We start from the raw sequence: 22,092 nt of genomic DNA, 5'->3' as shown, positions 1-22,092 counted from the left end.
CCTGTCTTGTGGCATCCCTACAAAAACTCAATGAGCTAATATGTTCCTGGCACACGGCAGGTGCTCATTAAATATTTGTACACATAAATGAATAATTAACCAACTGCTGGCTATTTTTATAATTATGATTATAATTATTGGTCACTGGTGTCAAGAACTTGTGAGATGAGTATCTGCATCTCCAGCCCCCAGCAAAGCCCCTACCATGAAAAATAAATGCCTAGCCATTGAGGATAGCAGTTTAGTGATTCCTTAAAAAGTTAAATGTAGAATTTCCATATGGCCCTGCATTTCTATGCCTTGGTATCTCCCCAAGAGAAAGGAAAATATACATCCATGCTGAAATTTGTACATGTGTGTTCATAGCATGATTCAGAATGTCCAAAATGTAGAAACAACCCAAATGTCGGCCAGTGGAGGAGCGGATAAACAAACGTGGTATATCCATATATCCAGACACCCAGACTAGGGACTATCACTCAGCCTTCAAGAGGAATAAGGTCCCAGTAATCACTACACTGTGGATGAATGAATGAATCTCCAGGACAGGCAAAGCCACAGAGATGGAAAAGAAATTGGTACGTACCAGGAGCTGGGGAGAGAGGAGAATGGGGAGTAATCACTTAATAGGTTCAGGCCATTTTATGGAGCCATGAAAAATGTTGAAACTAGAGAGAGCCAAGGTTGCACAACATTGTGGACACTCGAAATACCTTACAGTTTAAAATTGTATACTTTAAAATGGTTAATTACATGTTATGTGAACCTCAACTCCATCCAAAATGAAGGTAGAAAGACAAGCTATAATTATATGCCTATATATCATGTTTTATCCCCTATAAAGCATCTTCATTTCCTTTCTCCCATTTAATGCTCTCTATCCCTCTCACCCAATATAAGATGAAGACAGAGGTCCAAGAGGACCCATGCCTTCTCAGGATCCATGGGCTGTGTGGGCTTAGGCCCCATGCAGTAGGGAAGGGGGCCCACAGCTTGGGGGCCAGGCCTGTCTGCCCTAACTCACAGCCACACCCTCCCCGTCTAGAGTCCCCCACCTGTCCCCCAGTGGGAGAGGCATGGATGTCCTGCCCACCCTGAGGGAGGGGAGGGGAGAGCAGAGGCAGAGGCCTGAGCATCTATTATGCACCCAGGCCACACTGGGGGCTCTACTTACTATTCTTTGGGGTCTCACAACCATGTAGGACAGTACTGAGGAAACTGAGGCTCTTAAGAGTGGTGGGGCTGGGGGAGGAGGAGGAGGAGGAGGAGAAAGAAAGAAAAACAGGATATGAGAAAGGCAGGAGAGAACAAACCCTCATGAGCGCCTACCCACATCATACGCAGCCCTCACAACCACCCCATTTTACAGAGCAGAAACAGTACCTGCGAGGCTAGCTCAATTGCTCGGTCACACAGCAAATATGGCTCTAGCCAAGAATCCAAGCCCAGCCCACCCAAGTCCTGACCCAGGGCTCTTCCCACAACTTGGTGCCCATCCCTTAGAAGAGTCACCTTTCCCAGGGTCTAGATTTCCCCCTCTGTGCAGTGGGGTGGGCATCCCCTCACAAATACAATAATGGTGGGAAAGGAAAGAATGGCAGTCCCTTCCTCTTCCATGGCTGTAGGGTGGCACCTTGAAGGTGGTTTCTAGACACAGGGTTTATAGAGGCCCAAGCTGGGGCCAGAGATCCTAAAATTCCTGGAGCTCTTTCATTCCTCCCTCCTCTCTCAAATGCCCCTGATGCCTCTGGAGGTGCCCAATTCCATTTGAGGCCATGCTACAGATCCAGACTCCCATGAGGCAGACAGGGCTGGATGCAGACACGCTCAGCCCTAGAGGTTTAGGGCTGACCATGGAAAAGCCCAGAGGAAAAACCTATGATCTGTCTGGAGGATCTCGGAGGTCTTCCTGGAGAAGAGGTCATGGGATCTGGATGTTGAAGGTTGAACAAGTGCTTGACAAGCACATCTGGGAGTCCTATACCTTGGGGTAGATGTGGACAGACAAGAAAGAAGCAATCTTTCTACATCTCCTTTTCCACCAATCAGGGGCAGCCCAAGTGAAGCCAGGAGAGCCACAGTGGGAATGTGAGAACCTATGATGCGCTGCCATGGCTTAGAACTAAGCAGCAACCACTTAACAAAATCCTAGGCAAACAATTATCTATCGGAAAGTGTTTGGCACTGACTTCCAGGTGGGTAGACATCCTCTCAAATTTCCTAGGACTCTTAGATATGGTCCACCTTTTCCCAGGCTATTCCCACTATCTGTATTACCATGGCTGCTTTGGTGAACTCCTATTCACCCTTCAAATCCCTACTCAAAAGGCTCTTCCCCTGGATCACCTGTGTGCCTAGAAGCCGAGGCGAGCTCTGGGAGTTAAGGGGTTACCCATCACTCAAAGTCCCAGCACACCTACCTGAGGCGCCCACTAGGGGCTTGATATAGTCAGGGTGCACCAGAACCAACAGTGGCAGGACAGGTCCAATCCACACCAGGATCACGTGGTGCATGTTGTCCAGAACCTTCTTCTCATCTTGGAGTCCCGTCTCATTTGGAAGATACTGGGAGAGGTCGGGGGGATAGGGAAAGATAGTGAGGAAGAGCCCAGCCCCAGCTTCCCCCAGGCTTTCCCTCTCACCATCTCCCCTGTCCTCAAAACAAGCCCAGAAGAGCTAGCTGGATGATTGGCTGTATGAAGGCGGCATCTGGCTGAACCTCTACTCCCTCATCTGAGAAGTGGAGCTGGGCGGGGGGGGGGGGGGGGGGGGGCGTGTAAATCAACTCTGGCTGAGGGCAGCTGAGAAAATTCATGAATTAACAAAATGAGAGAGCCCCGGCACAAGACACATGGCTGGTGTTCAAGAAATAAAAACAGTAAGAGTGAGCACGATAATAATTACTGGCATTTATTGAGTACGTGCTCTGTTAGGAATAAAATGGTACCGGTATTGTTATCTTTCACACATATATGGGCTCACGGTGTTAGGTGCTGCTATGGGCATTTTTTATATACCTCAACCCACACAAGTATTGATGACATAGTTCCTACTATTTTCCCCATTTTTCTTACAAAGGTCAAAGGATTTGTCTGAGTTATAGGTAAGTGATGGTCTTAATTTGGGCTTCCCCAGAAGCAGATCTTGAGACAAGGGTTCTAGGGCAAGTAGTTCATGTAGAGGGTGATCCCCAAAAACACGGGTAGGGGACTAGGGAATGTGAGACAGGGAGGGAAGGCAGCCAGTAAAAGGGGAGTTGCCAAGGGAGTCATGGTCACGGGCAACTCAGTGCTCAGTCTTCCTGGGGACTTTGAGGGGGACACAAATCTCAGAGTCAATCCACCAGAGGATGAGCTGGGGTGTTTATACACCAAATCCTACAATCTCATAGTCACTGGCTAGGGTCACTCCTGGGGCATTAACTCTCAAGCTCACCCTGCACAGTGCTAGAGAAAGCCCTAGAATGCAGGGGCTGGCAGCTGGAGGGCAGGTCATCACATCCAGAAATGGGCCAGAGGGATACAGGCAGGCACTGGCATCATCTGCCACAAAGCCAGGATTCGAGCTGCCCAGCTCCAAAATGTCTGCTCTTAACAAAAACACAAGGCAGAAGTACTTCAGGCCATTGTGAGAAGGATCTGAGCTCAAATCTGCTCTCAGTAGCTATGTGACCTTGGGCAAGTCACTCAACCTCTCCGAGCTCCAAAGATCAAATCCATCACATTGGGAAGATCCATCCCTATTCCACAGGCTGTGAGAATTAGGGGAGAGCTCAGATATTAAGGGGCCTAACCCAGTGCCTGGCCAAATGCAAGGCCCAGCAATTGCCAATCGAAAGAATAAATGAATGAGTGAACAAGCCAACAGATGACTTCTCTTTGGCTCTGGTGTCTCCTTCTCAATCGGGTTCAGCCCTGGGAGACCATGGCCTCACCCAGAACTCATGACCCTAGGTGGCAGGCTAGGCCCATAGGGTCAACGTTGGACTTCAGAACTGGCCCTGGCCAACTGTCTGGGGTATCAGGACCTGGCCACTACCTCTGGAACCACCAGTAAAGCCAGATGGCTTCTCAAAGAGTACGAGCTGGACATGGGGCATGACAAATGAGTCAAAGTTCATCTAACTGAGAAGGATATTTGGGGTGGAGGACACAGTTCCAGCAAAGGCCATGGAGGTGGGAAGTCAGAGCCTGGTTATAGGAATAGGAAGTCATTCTGCAGGACTAGATGTGAGTAGGGTGGGAGTCAGAGTCTAAAGGGGCTTGAATACTAGCTGAGGGGCTGACACTTTCTCTGGATAGCAGTGGGGAGCCATAGAGGGTATGTGGGTAGAAGAGGGATGTGGTTGGTTTCAAGAATCCTCCTGGGGCCAGGATGGGGGACAGACTGAAGGCAGGAGCCCAGGGAGGAGGCTGGACCATGGTCCCGGCAGGAAGGATGAGGCCGGAGCAGGGTCAGGAGGCAAAAGGGAGAGAGGAGATTCAGGCACAAACAGACAAAACTTGGTGAGTACTGGCCCCAGAGGAGTCACTCCAAAAGACACATAAAATGGTCTTTGAGCTACTGAGTGGAAATGTGTCTCCTGCTTCTTCTGAGACACTTCCTCCAAGTAATATCTAAAACTTTTCTAGAATCACTTGATACTTCCAGTCTCTGCAGGACCCAGGAGCTAAGCACCTCCACCACCACGTGGCAGGCTCAGTGCCCAGTGTGCCACAAACGTGGCTTCAAGAATCCTCAAAACAATATCATGAGGTTATTAGGAACAATCATATTCCCCACATTGCAGATGGGGAAATTGAGGCATGGGTAGGTGAAGTAGTCTGCTCAAGGTCACATGGCAGGAAAGGGCAGAGATGGGCATCAAGCCCACATGGATGGGATGACCAGTGCCCTTGAACTGCCTCTCCAAAGTCCACCTCTGCACTCAGCATGAGGCCTGCACCAGGAAGGTCTCCACAGCTGTCCCTCAGTTTCATTTAGGCCTGGAAGGAGACCAGGTGAGTGCCATAGGCAGTTAGGGGCTGGCCTATAGGACTCCAAAAGCCTCAGTGCCCTCAGGGGTCTTCTGGCTTCCTTCTGCTCTCTGAAGCCCTTTTAGAAAAGTGCGAGTTTTGTCATCCAGAAACAAGAGGCAGCAGAGGGTACAGAGCAGGGATTCTGGAGCCAGATGGCCTGGGTTTGAACCTCAACTCTTCCACTATGAGCTGTGTGACGTAGGGCCAGGTGCTTAACATCTCTGTGTCATAAAAGCCTCAGGAGCAAAATGGGAATAGTCATGGGAACTACCTCCTAGCACTGTCAAGAGGACTGTGTTAGTATTTTTAAAGCTCCTGACATAATGCTTAGCACCCTTATGTGAAGTAAGAAATGAAAGACAAGAGAATGGGAGGTTGCAAACACACTGGGGCTGGGGCGGAGCAACAATATCTACAGGAGTCCCCCCACCCCACCCTGGGTCACAGAACCTGATGACTTTCCCAGGCAACTTTTCACCTGTTGCTACAGTAATTGCCTGAAATTATAGAGAAAACCTTAGAGTCAGCTCTGCCTTCTCCCAGCTGTGTGGCCTCAGGTAAACTGCTTGCCCTCTCTGAGCTTCAATCACACTCCAATCCTGTAAAATGGGTCTGTTTCATGGCTCCAACCCAGATTCCTGGGGGATGGAGGAAGCCTTCAGGCCCGTCATCCTTGCTGAGTCCCAGGGACTCAGTCCCCGGGTCCCAGCCCACCTGCCCAGCCACACACACACCATGCCTAGGTGGCCCAGCAGCCAGTTGCGCCGGGGCGGCTGGGGGAAGCAGCTCAGGCGGCGGCAGGTGATGTAGAAGCGCCAGCAGAACCTCAGGAACTGCATCAGCAGGCGGAAGAGGAAGAAGAGCAGGGAGAGGAGGAGCATAGACACGGCATACAAGCGGAACGCGGTCTTCTCCATTCCCAGGAGGTGCAGCAGGTGTTCTGTGATGGGCAGCATCCTGGGGGGACACACAAGATGGGGGTCAGTGCGAGAAGGAACCACTCTCTGGCCATGTGTGCACCATACACGAGAGGACCTGTGGAGTCAAGCAGAGTGTACCTGGCACACAGTAGGTGCTCAATACACAGGAGTACCAGACACCAAGGAGACCCCTCAACCCTCCCCCAGCAGTGACCTTCGGCTAGCTGGCCAGATGGATGCACTGTTCCACATGCCATCAGTCTTGACTTTGCAGGGCATCCCTCCTGGCTTCTCTGCCCATCCATGGCTGGCCGGAGTGTTGGAAAATTTAAACATTCACACACGTTGAAAGCAGCTCTCAACCAATGACTGATAAATAATGCTAGATAGATGCCTTCTCCCCTATGGTGCAATGACCCTGAGATGTGGGTTCCACACCCACCACCAGGGTTCCCCAGTGGGATTAAACTCCAGCTGCCCTCCATAGAAACTTTCTCTATTAGCTGCCTCCCTTCCCGCCTCCTCTCTTTATCCTCTTTATTTAATTGAGGTGAGATTCACCCAACATAAAACGAAGCATTTGAAAGCACAGTTGACCCGTGAACATGCAGGGGTTCGGGGTGCCAACCCCCTGTGGCACAGTCAAATTTCCATGTATAACTTTTGACTCCCCAAAAATTTAACTCCTACTAGCCTACTGTTGTCTGGAAGCCTTACTGATAACATAAACAGTCAATTAACACATATTTTGTAGGTTATATGTATTATATATCATATTCTTACAGCAAAGTCAGCTGGAGAAAAAAATTGAAAAAAATCATAAGAAAAAGAAAATCCATTTATGGTGCTGCACTGTAAAAATTCTGCATGGAAGTGGACCCGTGCAGTATAAACCTGTGTTATTCACAGGTCAGCTGTGTACAATTCAGTGGCATCTAGCATATCCACGGTGTCATGCAACCGCCACCTCTATCTAGCTCCAAATTTTTTTCATTGCCCCGAAAGGAAATCCCACCCCAATTAGCAGTAATTCCTCATTCGCCTGTACATTCAACCCCTGGCAACCACGATTCTGTTTGCTTTCTTTTTTTCTCCTTTCTTTCTTTCTTTCTTTCTTTCTTTCTTTCTTTCTTTCTTTCTTTCTTTCTTTCTTTCTCCTTTCTTTCTTTCTTTCTTTCTTTCTTTCTTTCTTTCCTTCCTTCCTTCCTTCCTTCCTTCCTTTCTTTCTTTCAAGTAGGCTCCATGCCCAGTGCAGAGCCCGTTATGGGGCTTGAACTTACAACCCTGAGATCAAGATCTGAGCTGAGACCAAGAGTCGGACACTTAACCAACTGAGCCACCCAGGCACCCCTAATCTGTTTTCTGACTCTATAATTTATTTCATATAAATGGGCTCATATACTCTGTGACCTTTTGTGTCCGGCTTCTTTCACCCAGCATGATATGTTCAAGGTTCATCCATGTCGTCATGGGTATCATATCTTCATTTCTTGCATTCCTGGGTAATATTCCCATTGTAAGGATATATCACAATTTGTTTATCCATTCATCTGTTGATGAAAATCTGAGCTGTTCCCACCTCTGCCTATTGTAAAATGTGCAACTATGAACATGCATGTACAAGTACTTGTTAGAGTCCCTGTTTTCGATTCTTTGGGGTTCACTTCCTTTTCCCTTACTGGTATGTTCTGTGATCACTTCCCAAATAAGCTCCTAGCACTCAAATCCTTGTCCAAGGGTCAGCTTTTGAAGGAACCCAAACAAAGTGGGTAGGTAACAATGATATTAATAACGCAGTGACCAGGTATGGAGCATTACAATACGCTGTGCACCACACTCAGGGATCTGTATGCCTCATTTTATGGAATCTTAAAGTGGTCTTTGGACTTGGGTCTTACATTCTCTCCATATTCTAGACAACTGAATCTCTCAGTTCCTCTAACTCAAGGGAGACGGGAGGTGGTAGAGGTCCCCTGAGCTCCCACCAAAGGCCAAACTCAATCACTTTGAGGGCTCACAAACCTCAGACGATGCCAAGGAGACTCCTGAAAATGGATGGATCCTGCCCTCATCTCTCCTTTCACTCAGTCCAAACAGCCAAGGGCTTCCTCTGTGCCCACCTCCTGGGATAACACAGCTAGTAGAACCCTGTACTCCAGGTCCTCACCTGAGTCCCCAGTCCCCACCCACTCCTGCCCATGGTTCCCACCCCTAGGGGTTCAGACCCACTGGCTCTTCCATCAGCCAATGCCCAACTATATCCCCTATATAGAAGATGTGAAGTTTCTATGGGTTACTGCATCCTAGGAAAACAGCTAGGTGGTCATCACCAAATTTGGAGAGCCCCATTGGGACGATCTGACTTACATTATAAGTCATGCGGATCACATGACCACTCATTAGGATGGCTACTGTCAAGAAAGGAGACAACAAGAGTTGGCAAGCATGCAAAGAAAGCTTGAACCCTTGGAAATATAAAATGGTGCCACTTTGCTGTGGAAAAGTATGATTGTTCCTTAAAATATTAAACATAGAATCATCATATGATCCAGCAATCCCACTTCTTTGTAGATCCCCAAAAGAATTGAAAGCAGGGACTCAGATATTTTCACAACCATGTTCATAGCAGCTTTAGTCACAATAACCAAAAGGTGGAAACAAGCCAAGTGCCCTTCGGCAGATGAAAAGAGACATAACGCAGTCCATCCATACGAGGGAATACTATTCAGCCATAGAAAGGAAATTCTGATGCCTGGTACAACACGGATGAACTTTGAGAACATTATAGGGTCTTTAAAGAAAAATTTTAAGATTTTATTTATTCATTCATGAGAGACACAGAGAAAGGGGCAGAGACACAGGCAGAGGGAGAAGCAGGCTCCCTGCAGGGAGCCTGATGTGAGACTCAGTCCCAGGACCCCGGGATCACAACCTGAGCCAAAGGCAGACATTAAATCACTGAGCTTCCCAGGTGCCCCTTGAGAACATTATGTTAAGTGAAATAAGAGACACTCATAAGAGATAAAACAAATTCTATGTGATCCCACTTATAAGAGGTCCCTAGAGGAGTCAGAGTCACAGAAACAGGAAGTAGGTGGTGGGTGCCAGGGGCTGGGGGGAGGAATTTCATGGGGGAGTTAGTGTTTAATAAATAGGGACAGGGTTTTAATTGAAGAAGATGAAAAGGTTCTGGAGATGAAAGGTGGTGATGGCTGCACAACGGTGTGAATGTACTTAATACCACTGAACTGTACTTAAAATGGTTATAATGATAAATGTTATGTGTATTTTACCACAATTAAAAATCAGGGTTTTTTTTTTTTTAAGATTTATCTTTTTATTGGGGGGGTGGTGCACAGAGAGAGGAGAGAGAGACTCCCAAGCAGACTTTGCCCTGAGTGTGGAATCTGATGTGGGACCCAATCCCACAACCCTGAGATCATGACCTGAACTGAAACCAAGAGTTGGGCACTTAACCGACTGAGCCACTGAGGTGGTCCCAAAAAAATCTTTTTAAAAAAGGTGGACTAGTTTAGGCGATATGCCCTCTGGAAGGGGTGGAGGTGGCGGAGAGAGCAAATAACCTCCCCAAAATGAAGCACAAAGAGCTCCAAGTAGCAAGTCCCAGGCCAAAGGTCATGGGCAGCTCCAGGTGACACTCACCAGGGCGTGGCTGTAGATATTCGCTTCTTTACCAATTTGACAGAGGACAGTGGTTCTCCCCCCAACCCCAGCAACGCCAGGGAAGGTGGCTAGTGACTACAACAAAGAATCGTGACCTTCCTCTAAATGCTCTCACATGCCAGGCCTCTCACCAAGTGTTCCACATGCATTTCTTCATCATTCAGTTGGCAAATCGTTTTCGAACCCCTCCTATGTGTGTGACTCTGTTCTGGGCATGGGGATGTAGTGGGGATGTAGTGGGAATGAGCAGAACAAACACGGTCTACCCTTAGGAGGGGTGGCCACCAATAGACTTTGGATAGAATGCCGTGTAAACACTAGGTGTCTTGAAGGAGGTAAAACGGGGACGACGGTGGCTGAATAGGCTCCAGCCCAAAGGTATCAGGTCTCTGGAACCTGAGAACGTGACCTTCTATGGCAAAGTCTTTGCAAATGGTTAAGGGCAAAGAGATGAGAAGAATATCCTGGATAGTCTAGGTTGGTCCCAACTGGAATGACAAATGTCCTTATAAGAGAGACTCAGAGGGATGGGGCTCCTGGGTGGCTCAGTTAGGTTAAGCATCCCCGACTCTTGATTTTGGCTCAGGTCATCATGAGACTGAGTCCCGCATAGGGCTCCACACTCAGCAGGGAGTCTGCTTGGGATTCTCTCCCTCTGCCTCTACCCTCGCACGCACACGTGCAAACAGAAGGGCACAGGGAGATTCGCCACACTGAAGAGGCTGTGTAAAGACAGAGGAGACACGAGGGATGCGGCCACCAGCCATGGAACGCTAGAGCTACCAGAAGCTGCAAGAGGTAGGCAACAGACTCTGCCCTAGAGCCTTCAGACGTAGCAGAGCCCTGCTGACACCTGGATTTCAGACTTCTGGCCTCCAGAACTATGAGATCATAAATGTGTGCTGATTTAAGCCACCCAGTTCACGGTAAATTGTTACAGTGGCCACAGGAAATTCATACACAGCGTAAGAGGATACAGACAGACCAATCCTTTTAGAATAGGTGGTCTGGGAGGGTTTCTCTAGGGGAGGGCTAGCTGTGTGGACACCTGAGTTTCTTATTAAGCGCGCATGTGTACACACACATGTAACTGGGTTCTATCTAATCCTGACTCCACAGATTGGCTGTGTGTCCCAGGCCTCAGTTTCCCTACCTGCAACTGGAAGTGACTGTAAAAGATGATTTGGGGATCCACCCCAGTGTGGCCTTTTCCTGTGTGTGGCCCGGGGTTGAGGGGGGGTGTCACCGTTTGGGCAGGCTCAAGACTTATGGGTCATCTCTAATCCCTGGGCCATCTGACTGCAGTCTGGCTGCCACCCCAGCCACCACAGTCACCTTTCTGAAGGTCTGTCACTCCCCTGCTCTAATACCCTCCATGGCTCCCCACTGTCCTCAGTCTGGCATCCAGAGCCCTTCAGGAGCTGACCCCTGCCCTCCTCCAGCCATAAAGACCCCCCTTCACAGGGTGTTCTGGACTCCTTCACCCAATGTGTAAATGTTGAAGTTCCTTAGAGCTGGTCCAAGTCATCCCTTCCTCTCCCTCTGTGTATACACCCTGGGATCTCACTCCCTCCAATGGCTTTTGTGACTTTTGCCTCCTGTGTCTCAACAATGCTCCTGATAGGTCCCGCCACCTCCGGGGTGTCCCCCAGGGGCATATCCCAGACCCTCATATTCACCTCACCTCCTTCCTCCCCCTCTCCCTCACCTAATCTGTTGTCAGGTCCTGCCAATAGTCTGTCCTAAATATCTTTCACATCCATTCACTTTTCTCCATCCCATCACCCCAATCTGTGTCAGGCCAGTGATGTAGTAGCCTCCTAGCATTGGTCTTCCTGGTTTCCTTCTGCCCCCCACCCACCTAGCAGTCTACCTTCCACCCAGCAGCCAAAGGCATCTTCCTAAAATTAAATCAGATCATAACCTTCCATTGTTCAGAATCCTCCCGTGGCTCCCCATTACCCTGAACACAATTCAGGTTCCTTCCCACGGACTATAATGCCCTGTGTGCCTGGCCCCTGTGGGACCCTTCCAACCCTCTCCCACCGCTCTCTCTCTTGCTCAATCAACTCCAGCCAATCTGATCACAGGCCAAGTTCATTCCCCCTTCAGAGCCTTTGCACATGCTATTCCCTCCACCTGGCATGTCCTTCCCCCAGGTCTCTACCCACGAGGGCTCCTCCTCATCTTCCAGGCCTACCTCTGTGTGGACAGTCCAGTTTCACCCCACAATCAGCCACTTCCTTTATTGAGTACCATCTGTGTGCAGTGGCTCTCTGGATCATTTCTTTCATCCTCCCAGTAGCCCCTAGAGGCAACAGGGGGGTCTTCTGAGTGGAGTCACGGCAAGAACCTCTACCCCCACCCAGAAAAGTCCCAGCTGATTTCCCTACAATGGAAATGTCTTCCAAAACCATTGAATTGCAACAAGAGAAAGCACCAGCCCTCAAAGGAAGGAGCCTGCTCCAGGTGAGTGGGTGCACAAAAGGGCCAGGCTGGGGAGTTCTAAAGTACCATGCCCACTCCCACCCCATGCCAGATGTGGACTGTGGCTTTTCCCAGGACAGAACACACTCCAAGCAGAAAGAACACACACTGAAGATCCCCAAGTGGCTGTCGCCCTGAGAGGCTCCGTCTTCTCATCTACAAAATGGTAACAATAGTAATAAGTCCATCTGATGCCCATGGGAGGATCCCAATAAATTGGGGAAGTTAAGTCTTCTACTTTCTGTGGCCAGGTTCCTCTTGCCCCCCTACAAAACAAGAACACCAACCCCCCCCCAAAAAATGCTACAAAAAGCTTTGAGGTGCTGCAGCCACCTTGAGGTACTGCGGCCACTTTGAGAAAGAGTTTGGCAGTTCCTCAAAAAGATGAACACAGAATTGGCAGTTCCTCTCCTAGGTATATAATCAAAAGAATGGAAAAATGTATTCTGATATTTGCATATGAATATGCATAGCCGCACTATTCAGAAGAGCCAAAAGGTGGAAACAATCCAAAAGTTCATCAATGAATGAATGGATGAGTATCATGTGGTATATTTGTACAATGGAATACTGCTCAGCCATGAAAAGAACTGAAGTCCTGATCTATGACAGGGATGCCTGGGTGGCTCAGGAATTAAGCGTTTGTCTTCAGCTCAGGGCGTGATCCTGGAGTCCCAGGATCGAGTCCCACATTAGACTCCCTGCATGGAGCCTGGTTCTCCCTCTGCCTGTCTCTGATCTATGACACAACAGTACCCTGAGCGAAAGAAGCCAGATACAAAAGGCTTATAGCATATGATCCCATGTATATGAAATGTCCAGAACAGGCAAATCCAGAGAGACAGCAAGCAGACACGTGGTTGCCAGGGGCTAGGGGAGGAGGAAGGGAGTGACTGCTGATGGGGACAGGATCTCCTTTTGGGGAGATGAAAATGTTTTGGAGCTACATAGAGGTGATGGTTGCAAAACACTGTGAATGTGCTAAATGCCACTGAATTGTTCATTCTTAAATAGTTATTTTATCTTTTTAAGATTTTATTTATTTATTCATGAGAGACAGAGAGAGAGAGAGAGGCAGAGACATAGGCAGAGGGAGAAGCAGGCTCTCTGTAAGGAGCCTGATGCAGGACTCAATCTCAGGACCCCAGGATCATGCCCCAAGCCGAAGGCAGACACTCAACCATTGAGCCACCCAGGTGTCCCGGGACTTTTTGATTTTCTATACCATGAGCACATACTGCCCATTCAAAAATGTTTTAATTAGGGATCCCTGGGTGGCACAGCGGTTTGGCGTCTGCCTTTGGCCCAGGGCATGATCTTGGAGACCCGGGATCAAATCCCACGTCGGGCTCCCCATGCATGGAGCCTGCTTCTCCCTTTGCCTGTCTCTCTCTCTCTCTCTCATTCTGTGACTATCATAAATAAATAAAAATTTAAAAAATGTTTTAATTAAATAGAAAGATGAATCAGTTGTCTGTACAACCCAAAGAATGAGCTCTAATGTAAACTATGGACTTTGACTAATCATAAGGTATCTACATTGGTCCATCAATTGTAAGAAACATATCACCTCAGGGGTCCCTGCATACTTCGGCTCAGGTCACAATCTCAGGGTTTTGGGATTGAGCCTGATTCGGGTTCCCACCAAGGGCAGAGTGCCTGAGATTCTCTTTCACTCGCCCTCTGCCCCTCCCCCTCCACATGCAAATGCAATATATTTTTTTTAAAAAAGAAACATATCACCCTACTGGAAGATGTCAACAGTAGGAGAAATCATAGGGAGTTGAGAGGTGTTTGGGAACTCTATACTTTCTGCACAGTTTTTCTGTAAACATAAACTGTTCTAAAATATAAAATCTGGGCAGCCCGGGTGGCTCAGCAGTTTAGCGCTTGCCTTTGGCCCAGGGCGCGATCCTGGAGTCCCGGGATCGAGTCCCATGTTGGGCTCCGTGCGTAGAGCCTGCTTCTCCCTCTGCCTGTGTCTCTGCCTCTTTCTTTCTCTCTGTGTGTCTCTCATGACTAAATAAATAAAATCTTTAAAAAAAATAAAAATAAAAAAATATAAAATCTATTTAAACGTTACTTTGTTGAGGGGCACCTGGCTGGCTCAGTAGGTAGAGCATGTGACTCTGGATCTCAGGGTTGTGAATTTGAGCCCTGTTGGGTGTGGGGGTTACTTTAGAAGATTTCTTTTTTTTTTTAAGATGTTATTTATTTATTCATTCAGAGAGAGAGAGACACAGGCAGAGGAAGAAGCAGGCTCCATGCGGGGAGCCCGACGTGGGACTCGATCCCGAGACTCCAGGGCCATGCCCTGGACCGAAGGCAGGCACCAAACCGCTGAGCAGCCCAGGGATCCCCATACTTTAGAAGATTTCTAAAAAACTTTTTTAAAAGACTAATTCGTTGAAATTAATGAAAAATGAATGAAGATGCTTCAGTTGGGGAGAGGGTGTTCTGGGGGCTCAAGTGGTTTCCCTCCTTGAGATGGGTGCTGGTGACATGTGTGGGTCCAATTTGCAAAACTCCTGAACTGCTCAGTTGTGGAAGGTGCTCTTTCTTCTACCTATATTATACTTCAACTTAAAAAATTAAAGATAGGGGCACCTGGGTGGTTCAGTCGGTTAAGCATCTGCCTTGGACTTGGGTCCTGATCCCAGAGTCTTGGGATCAAGCCCCCACATCAGGTTCCCTATGCAGTGGGGAGCCTGCTTCTCCCTTTCCCTCTGCCCCTCACCCTGTTGTGCTCTCTCTGTCTCTCTCTCAAATAAATAAGATCTTTTTTAAAAAAATTAAATATAAAATGAAAGGTTGTTTTGGGGCTGCATTGTCTTTTTAAATGTGCATTTCTGACTCAAACAAGCCTGGATTCAAATCACAGCCCTGCCTCTCCCCAAGTAAGCAGACTTGAGTAGAGTCTAGTCCCCTCCCCCAGCCTCCATTTGCTAATCAGTGAAATGGGTTATAATAGTGGGCACTACCCAGAGGCCTGGGTGGCTCAGCAGTTGAACATCTGCCTTTGGCTCGGCATGATCTCCATCGGGGCCCTCATCGGGCTCCCCATAGGGAGCCTGCCTCTCCCCCTACCTGTGTCGCTGCCTCCCTCTGTGCCTCTCTTATGAATGAATGAATAAATAAATAAATAAATAAATAAATAAATAAATAAATCTTTAAAAAATAATAATAGTAATAATAGCAGACACTACGTCTTAAGGTGTTTGGGACACTTCAGTGAGACGAGGTTTGGCAGGCCCTATGCTAGTTTTAGCCATTATTCCTATTTCCATTATTACTATTTTATTGGAGGGAGAGAAATTCAAAGCTGACACTCTCAGGATGCTCTGTGAGGCTGGCAAACCCGCTCCTCTGGTGCATCAGACACCAGGCAAGGACACCCAGGGGCCCCACCTTGGCAGAAGTGGCTCCACCTGTCCTGTCTGGGGCTGGCATTATCTGAAAACCGAGGTGCCAGTGACTGGCTCAGTGGCCCACGCCCATGGAGCGCTGGTTTGTCAGGTTAGCCCGGCCGCCCGGAGGGGACTTGTCATACAAGGTGTGTGGGCTCCTGAGAAGGAATGCAAGACACAACCGCAGCCCCCCCTAGAAACCACATATCTGCCTCTCCTTGACCTGCAGGTCCTGGGGCCCCCCAGCAGTCTGGCAACCAAGCACCCAACACTGGCTCCATTGCCTCACATGCACTCACACTGCCCTGCACTCACTCTGGAAGCCTGTAGTCAGGACAGCCTACCCCCCATCCCTGCTCATGGCACCCCCTTACTGTGCCAAAGGGCTGCCTGACCCCAGAGACTCCTAAACTGTAAGGACCGAGAAGTCTGAGCTGAGAGGCGGCTTACTCCAAATTTCTGGGGTTCCGAAAAGGACTTCAGGGGCAGTTCTGAGGGCAGAGCCAAGTTGGCAAATCAAGGTGGGAAGAAGAGTCTCATCACTGCTTTTGCCTGCAGCTTCCTTGGCCCAAAGGAGACGATAATGGAAGAAAAAATTTTAAAAACCACCAGTAATCTAGATCATTCCAGAACTGCAATTGTCTCTGCCCACCATCTCTACCAAGTGTGGCCACACTTGGGCATGAGCCTCAGAAAGGATTCCATAAAGCTCTGCCTCTTAGTTGTGTGACCTCAGGTGAGTGTCTGCAGCACTCTCTGAGCCTTAATTTCATCATATGCAAGACAGGAACTATATTACCCATTTCACAGGGCTTTGGTGACAATGCCACATTTTTAGTGTGCTCAGCTTGGTGCTTGGCACACAGTGAGCCCTTGATCAAAGGTGCCTCTCACTGATGTTGGGGCTGCCACCATATTCACTACTGTTGCCTAGCCATCTGGGATTTGGAGAATGGAGTCCAAGGCTTGCCAGGGAGGAGGGATGGGGTCTCATTCCCTGTCTGCAGAGTCATCCAAGCCCCTCTGTGGATACCAACCCAGGTCACCGCTGGACACGAGCCCAGAGCTAATGTTACCGCTCAGAAACCCAAGCTGGGCTATCCAGACAGGCCGGGGCCATCGGAAAGCACACAGGATTTTGGGGTCAGACGGGACTGGTTTGTTCAAATCCCAGCTCCCCCACTGTCTCCCTCCCACCTCCCGCCTGAGAGTCCCCAGCTGGCGGTCCTCAGCCACCTGGCATGGTCTGGGCTGGCTAGCCATCCCCTGGTCCAAGCGGGCAGGGAGAGGCCCTGGGACACCAAGCAGCATACATCTCTCCAGCTTCCAGCAAACATCAGCTAGAACCAACTACAGGACCTCACACAACCCTCCCTGCCAACTCTGGGGCCCAGGAGGGCATCTCCTTTGCTCATAGAAGGGCGTTTGAGGCTCTGGGCCTGCCATGGGTGGGCAGAGGCACTGTGAAGGCAGCGGGATGGCAAGCCCCAAGTCCATGAGTGAGATGCTGTGGGGTGACTCCAGCCCTAAGGGGGCGGCACTGGGCAGGGCTGGGATCCCCCGGAGCTGTCCTGATGGGGAGAGCGGGGTCTTCTTGGCGTCCCTTCCCACCACGGATACAGAGAAGGATACAGCCCGGGCGCCCACCGAAAAGACAGCGCTCGCCGCCGCGACCGTCGGGGACCCAGCGCCGCCGAGGTCCTGGGGCTGCGCGGCCCCCGGGCGCGGGGACCTCCCCGCCACGCTGTCCGCGCCCGCGGGGGCGCCTCGGGTTACTGCGCAGCGCCCGGCCGCGCTCGGGGTCCCCCCCCCCCCGCGCTCGCTCACCTCGCGGTCTCGGCCTCCGCCCTCCGTCCCGAGCCGCCTGCACCGCAACCCCGGCTCCGGCTCCCGCCGCGCCGTCGGCCTCCCGGCCCTTTAACCCCGCCCGGCCGAGCCCCGAGGCCCGCCTCCGGCCCGCCCCCCTGGCCCGCCCCTGGCCTGGCCGGCCTCTGGGCGGGGACCCAGGTTGGGCCCCCAGAGATGGGGAGACCCAGAGACAGAGACGTGGGGGCGAGGAGAAGCCCAGGGAGGGAAAGGCACAGAGCCAGAGACGGAGGACTGACAGGTGGAGAGATGGAGACAATGACACGGGCACAGCGAAAGAGACGTGGAAACGCGAAGACCTGGACACGGGCAGCCGCGCACACCATCACACTCCCTGGCCCTCTGCCCGCGCCTGGCGCCAGTTAGTGCCCACATCCCCCTGTGGCCTGCTCCTTAACACCCTCCTCTCAACCCAGTAGCCCTCCAAGCCCCCACCTCGGGATCTGCTCCCAAGCTTGGAAAGGGGTCCCTAAGCCAGCAACCCTGAGGACCCACAGGGCTCCCAGGAATCCTCAGACTCCATCGGCCTATGGGAGCCAGACCTCCTGATCCGTCTGGATCCAACCCACCCTGCTGGGGCTCTACTGCCAGCAGAGGCTTCTTCCTCCAGGTTAATCTCCAGCCTCAACAAAGAGCACTAGACTCTGGTCCTGCTCCTCCCACCCCACCCACCCACTGTCAGCCAACTTGACCATCCCGCTAGGATGTTGTCCTTAACCAATTTATCTTCTCCAAATGGGTCCAGACAGGGTCAGCCCCGCCCCTGGATGTGAAAAGGAGATACCATTCCTGGGTGGGTGGCTGATCTGGGCAAATGGGCAGACAGGTGGAAGGACTCACAGCTGGCCTTTGGCTCTCCACTGCCTCCCTAGGGCCAAACGGCCTTGCACATACTAGACATTCAGGAAATATCTGTCAAAGGAAAAAAAAAATGCACAGGAGACTAGAGAGAGCAAAGGCTCCAGCCATAACTACAGGATCATCTGAAGAAATTAAGGCACATGCTGTGGACTGGAGGAGAGACCTGACTGGCTGGGTTCAGGCAGGGGCCAGGTCAGATCCTGAGAAGCCTGAAGCTGTGAGAAACATCGCCCTCCTCTCAGTGAGCTCCAAAGCCAAAACCACAGAGAACCTAAAGAAGCTAAAGAAAGGGCAAGGAAATTCAGATTTTTTTTTTCCCCAGGATGATCATTCCAAAGCCTTTTGATTTGTCAAAAATAAATTCTTGATGCTTTTACAAGTTACAGGTGAGCGACCCCTGGCTTTGGGGGACAAGCCAAAGTGGGAAGTCTAACCTTGGGGCTGGTTAGCCTGGGGACGGTAGATGGGGCCAAGGGGTGGAGCAGGTCCTGAGCAGTGCTAGGCTCTCAGAGGACCGACCCAGGGGCCAGAACCACACACAAAGCCTGGAGCACAATGGTTAGAGTGTGGACTCTGGAGGCAGACGGTCCAAATGACTCCACTAGCTACTCACTGGGCACCCACCTCAGTAGATTGCTGTAATTTTTTAGGGTAACAGTTGTCACCCAAGGCAATTCTGTCCCCCAGGAGAAAATTTGACAGTGTCTGCAGACACTTTGGTCATCACACCTGGATGCTGGGGTACTACTGGCTTCTAGTGAGTAGAGCCAGGGATGCTGCGAAATATCCTACAGCACACACACAGGATGCCCCTCACAAAAGAGACTGATCCAGCCCCAATGTCAACAACAGTGAGATTGAGAAACCCTCTTTCAAGGTGTAGGGAGCACTTGTGTATTTTAGCATACAGTAAGCTCTAGGCAAGTGCTGACTGCTATTATTAACCATCGTGGAGCTTCCAGCCTTCAGCCCCACCAGCAAGCACTGCTCTGCATGCCCTAGTTCAGAAAAAGCAGTGGCTTCCCAGCCATATCTATGTACAACCTTCAATCAGCAAGTCTTACTTTGGCTGGCTCTGTCTCCCCCTGAGACTGGGGTCTCCCTTAGGGTGGAACCCCAGGCTCAGCTGGTACAGGACTAGACAGTGCTTGGCTCAGAATAAATCCATGTGGTTGAAAGGATGTGCTGTTGAAAGACCCGAGCATTGTTCTAGGTGCTGAGAACATGGCAGAGAATAAAAACAGACTGAACCCTTGCCCTTGTGGATCTGAGGCTTAAGCAGAGTCGGGGAAGGGAAAGAAAATAAACAGGGATCCCTGGGTGGCGCCAGCGGTTTAGCGCCTGCTTTTGGCCCAGGGCGCGATCCTGGAGACCCGGGACGAATCCCACTTCGGGCTCCGGGTGCATGGAGCCTGCTTCCCCCTCTGCCTGTGTCTCTGCCTCTCTCTCTCTCTCTCTGTGTGACTATCATAAATAAATAAAAATTAAAAAAAAAAAAAGAATCAGCTTTGGGATACCTGGGTGGCGCAGCGGTTTAGCGCCTGCCTTTGGCCCAGGGCGCGATCCTGGGGACCCGGGATCGAGTCCTATGTCGGGCTCCCGGTGCATGGAGCCTGCTTCTCCCTCTGCCTGTGTCTCTGCCTCTTTCTCTGTGTGACTATCATAAATAAAAAAAAATTTTTTTTTAAATCTTTAAAAAAAAAAAATAAAATAAAATAAAGAAACATATCCAGCAAGAAGTTTTGACCAGTGAAGAGATGTAACAGGGTTTTGCAACGGGGTAAAGAGGAAGCTGGTATCTGAGTTGGGTGTCAGGTGGCCAGCTGAAACCTAAAACACAAGAATAAAAGTTGAGTCACACTGTACACCTTAAATTTTTGTCAATTTTCCCTTAATGAAGCTGGGGAAGAAAAGAAGGGATGAGTGAATGAAGAAATGTATTTTCACAAGTCTGAACCACACAGAAAATACTCTGGCTCCCAAAATTCGATACAAGTGTCCAACGTCTGATATAAATTATCTTGGCCTGGTAATTTTAGATGGCACATGGAGGAATGTTTTCGATTCATTTTCTATTTTATATATTAATTCACATGAGAGATTTGTTTTGACTCAAAGAAGAAAAAAAATAGACTCACCCTGGACACCAAATCTACTGCCTTGTGGATATAATAGTTATATAAATTTTGCTTTAAAATAAATAAGGCTTGGGTGGCTTCAGTCGGTTAAGTGTCTGCCTTCGGCTCAGGTTGTGATGGGGGGGCAGGTGTCCCTGCTCAGTGGGAAGTCTGCTTCTCCCTCTCCCTCTGCCCTTGCTCCTCCCCAGACTCGCACGCATACACTCTCTCTCGCTCAAATGAATAAATAAAATCTTATAAAAAATAAAATAATAAATCTTCAAAGGAAGACCGCTGAAAGAAAACTATTAGGTAATAAAAGGTAATACATGGATGGAGCATAATCGGTGGCAGATGATTGGGAATAACTAAAATTTCAATATCAGAAGCCATCCGTCTGGAGTAAGACGAAGATGGAGGATGAGGCTGAAGAGTCCCAGATTCGAGTCTGGGAAATATTAGGACACTCAACTCTCTCTAATTCCAGAAAATGAGAGACAGTGGAGCTCATTAAACCTCGGAGGGAATTGTCAAGCCAGTGTAAGATGCCCACTCGTCCTGGCAGGTGATAAATTTGGCTGATGTCTTTTATCCCTCTTTGTTTCAGGAATGTTCTCTTACTGGGTGCTGGGCCCTCTGTGAGGGTGAGAGGGGGCGGTGTTCCTAAGTGAAGAAGAGGCAATACAAATAATTGAAGCCTTGCTGTTTGGAGGAGGCAGAAGGGAAGGCTACGTGAAGGATGTGACATCTGAGCCTGGACTTGAGGGAGAGGTTGGATTTCAACAGAAGCAGGAAAGGGGGTGGGGCTTGGGCACAGAGAAACTGGAGGGTGTGCCTGGGCAGGTGGCTTTCTCTGGCCTTGGGGAGTGAGAGGTGAGGAGGGGTGCAGAAGTGGATGTGAAAGGGCCTTAAAAACCAGTCCCAGTGGCTGAGGGTTGATCTGGCGGGAAATGAGGAACCATGGATGGTGCTTGAGCAGGGGAGGAGCTCCCTTTAATTGGTTTGTTTTAAAGCACATTGGAGCTTATTGATCCTGTTAGGGATTTGTGGATTTTTTTTTTTAAGATTTACCTAGTGGGGCACCTGGGTGGCTCAGTGGTTGAGCATCTGCCTTTGGCTCAGGTCCTGATCTCAGGGTCCCGGGATCAAATTCCGCATCAGGCTTCCAGCAGGGAGCCTGCTTCTCCCTCTGCCTGTGTCTCTGTTTCTCTGTGTGTCTCTCATGAATAAATAAAAATCCTTTTTAAAAATATAAAATTAAAAATAAAGATTTTATTTAGTTATTTCAGAGAGAAAGGGAGAGAGAGTGTGCATGAGTGGTGGGGGGGGGGCAGATGGAGAGGGGAGGCAGAGTCTCTGCTGAGCCTGGAGCCCAACTCAGGGCTGGATCCCATGCTGAGATGGTGATCTGAGCCAAAATCAAGTCAGACACTCAACCGACTGAGCCACCCAGGCGTCCCAGGGTTGTGGATTTTTTAGGGATATGGAGAACATCTGCATTGGTGACTGGCTGGATGTGGGGTTCCAGGCAGCAGCGGAGGAGAGGAAGAGAAGAAAGGCTGTCAGCCCAGCTTCTCTGCCCTCAGAGAAATGAAGACAAGGAAGGAGAAGCAAGTTGAAGGGCCCAGGGATGAGGTGCCACTGCGAGTAGGCTTCCTAGCCCTGTTGCCTTGGGCAGGGCACACAGCCACTGTAAGCCTCTCCCTGTACAGATAAAATGAAGGAGATGACC

The 22,092-nt window shown here is 49.8% G+C and overlaps 1 protein-coding gene across 3 annotated transcripts in view; it reads right to left on the bottom strand.

Annotated features, from left to right (window-relative positions):
• Positions 1 to 22,092, bottom strand: part of LOC121496111 (cytochrome P450 4F22) — a 69,838-nt gene that overhangs the window by 13,742 nt on the left and 34,004 nt on the right. For 2 of the 3 annotated variants that reach the window (XM_041764388.1, XM_041764387.1), the window contains exons 2-3: positions 5,753 to 5,975; positions 2,421 to 2,565 (exon numbers count right to left, since the gene is read on the bottom strand). In XM_041764388.1, the coding sequence (XP_041620322.1) occupies positions 2,421 to 2,565; positions 5,753 to 5,974 (367 nt within the window). In that variant the 5' untranslated portion in view covers position 5,975. Of the gene's footprint in view, positions 1 to 2,420; positions 2,566 to 5,752; positions 5,976 to 17,343; positions 17,411 to 22,092 lie in introns of those variants that run through there. The other variant, XM_041764386.1, reaches the window with a different exon arrangement.

The sequence above is a fragment of the Vulpes lagopus genome, chromosome 7 (assembly GCF_018345385.1).
Source record: "Vulpes lagopus strain Blue_001 chromosome 7, ASM1834538v1, whole genome shotgun sequence".
Classification (NCBI taxonomy): Eukaryota; Metazoa; Chordata; class Mammalia; order Carnivora; family Canidae; genus Vulpes; species Vulpes lagopus.
Note: the sequence above shows the minus strand (reverse complement) of the source record. Positions and strands in the feature narration are given on the sequence as shown.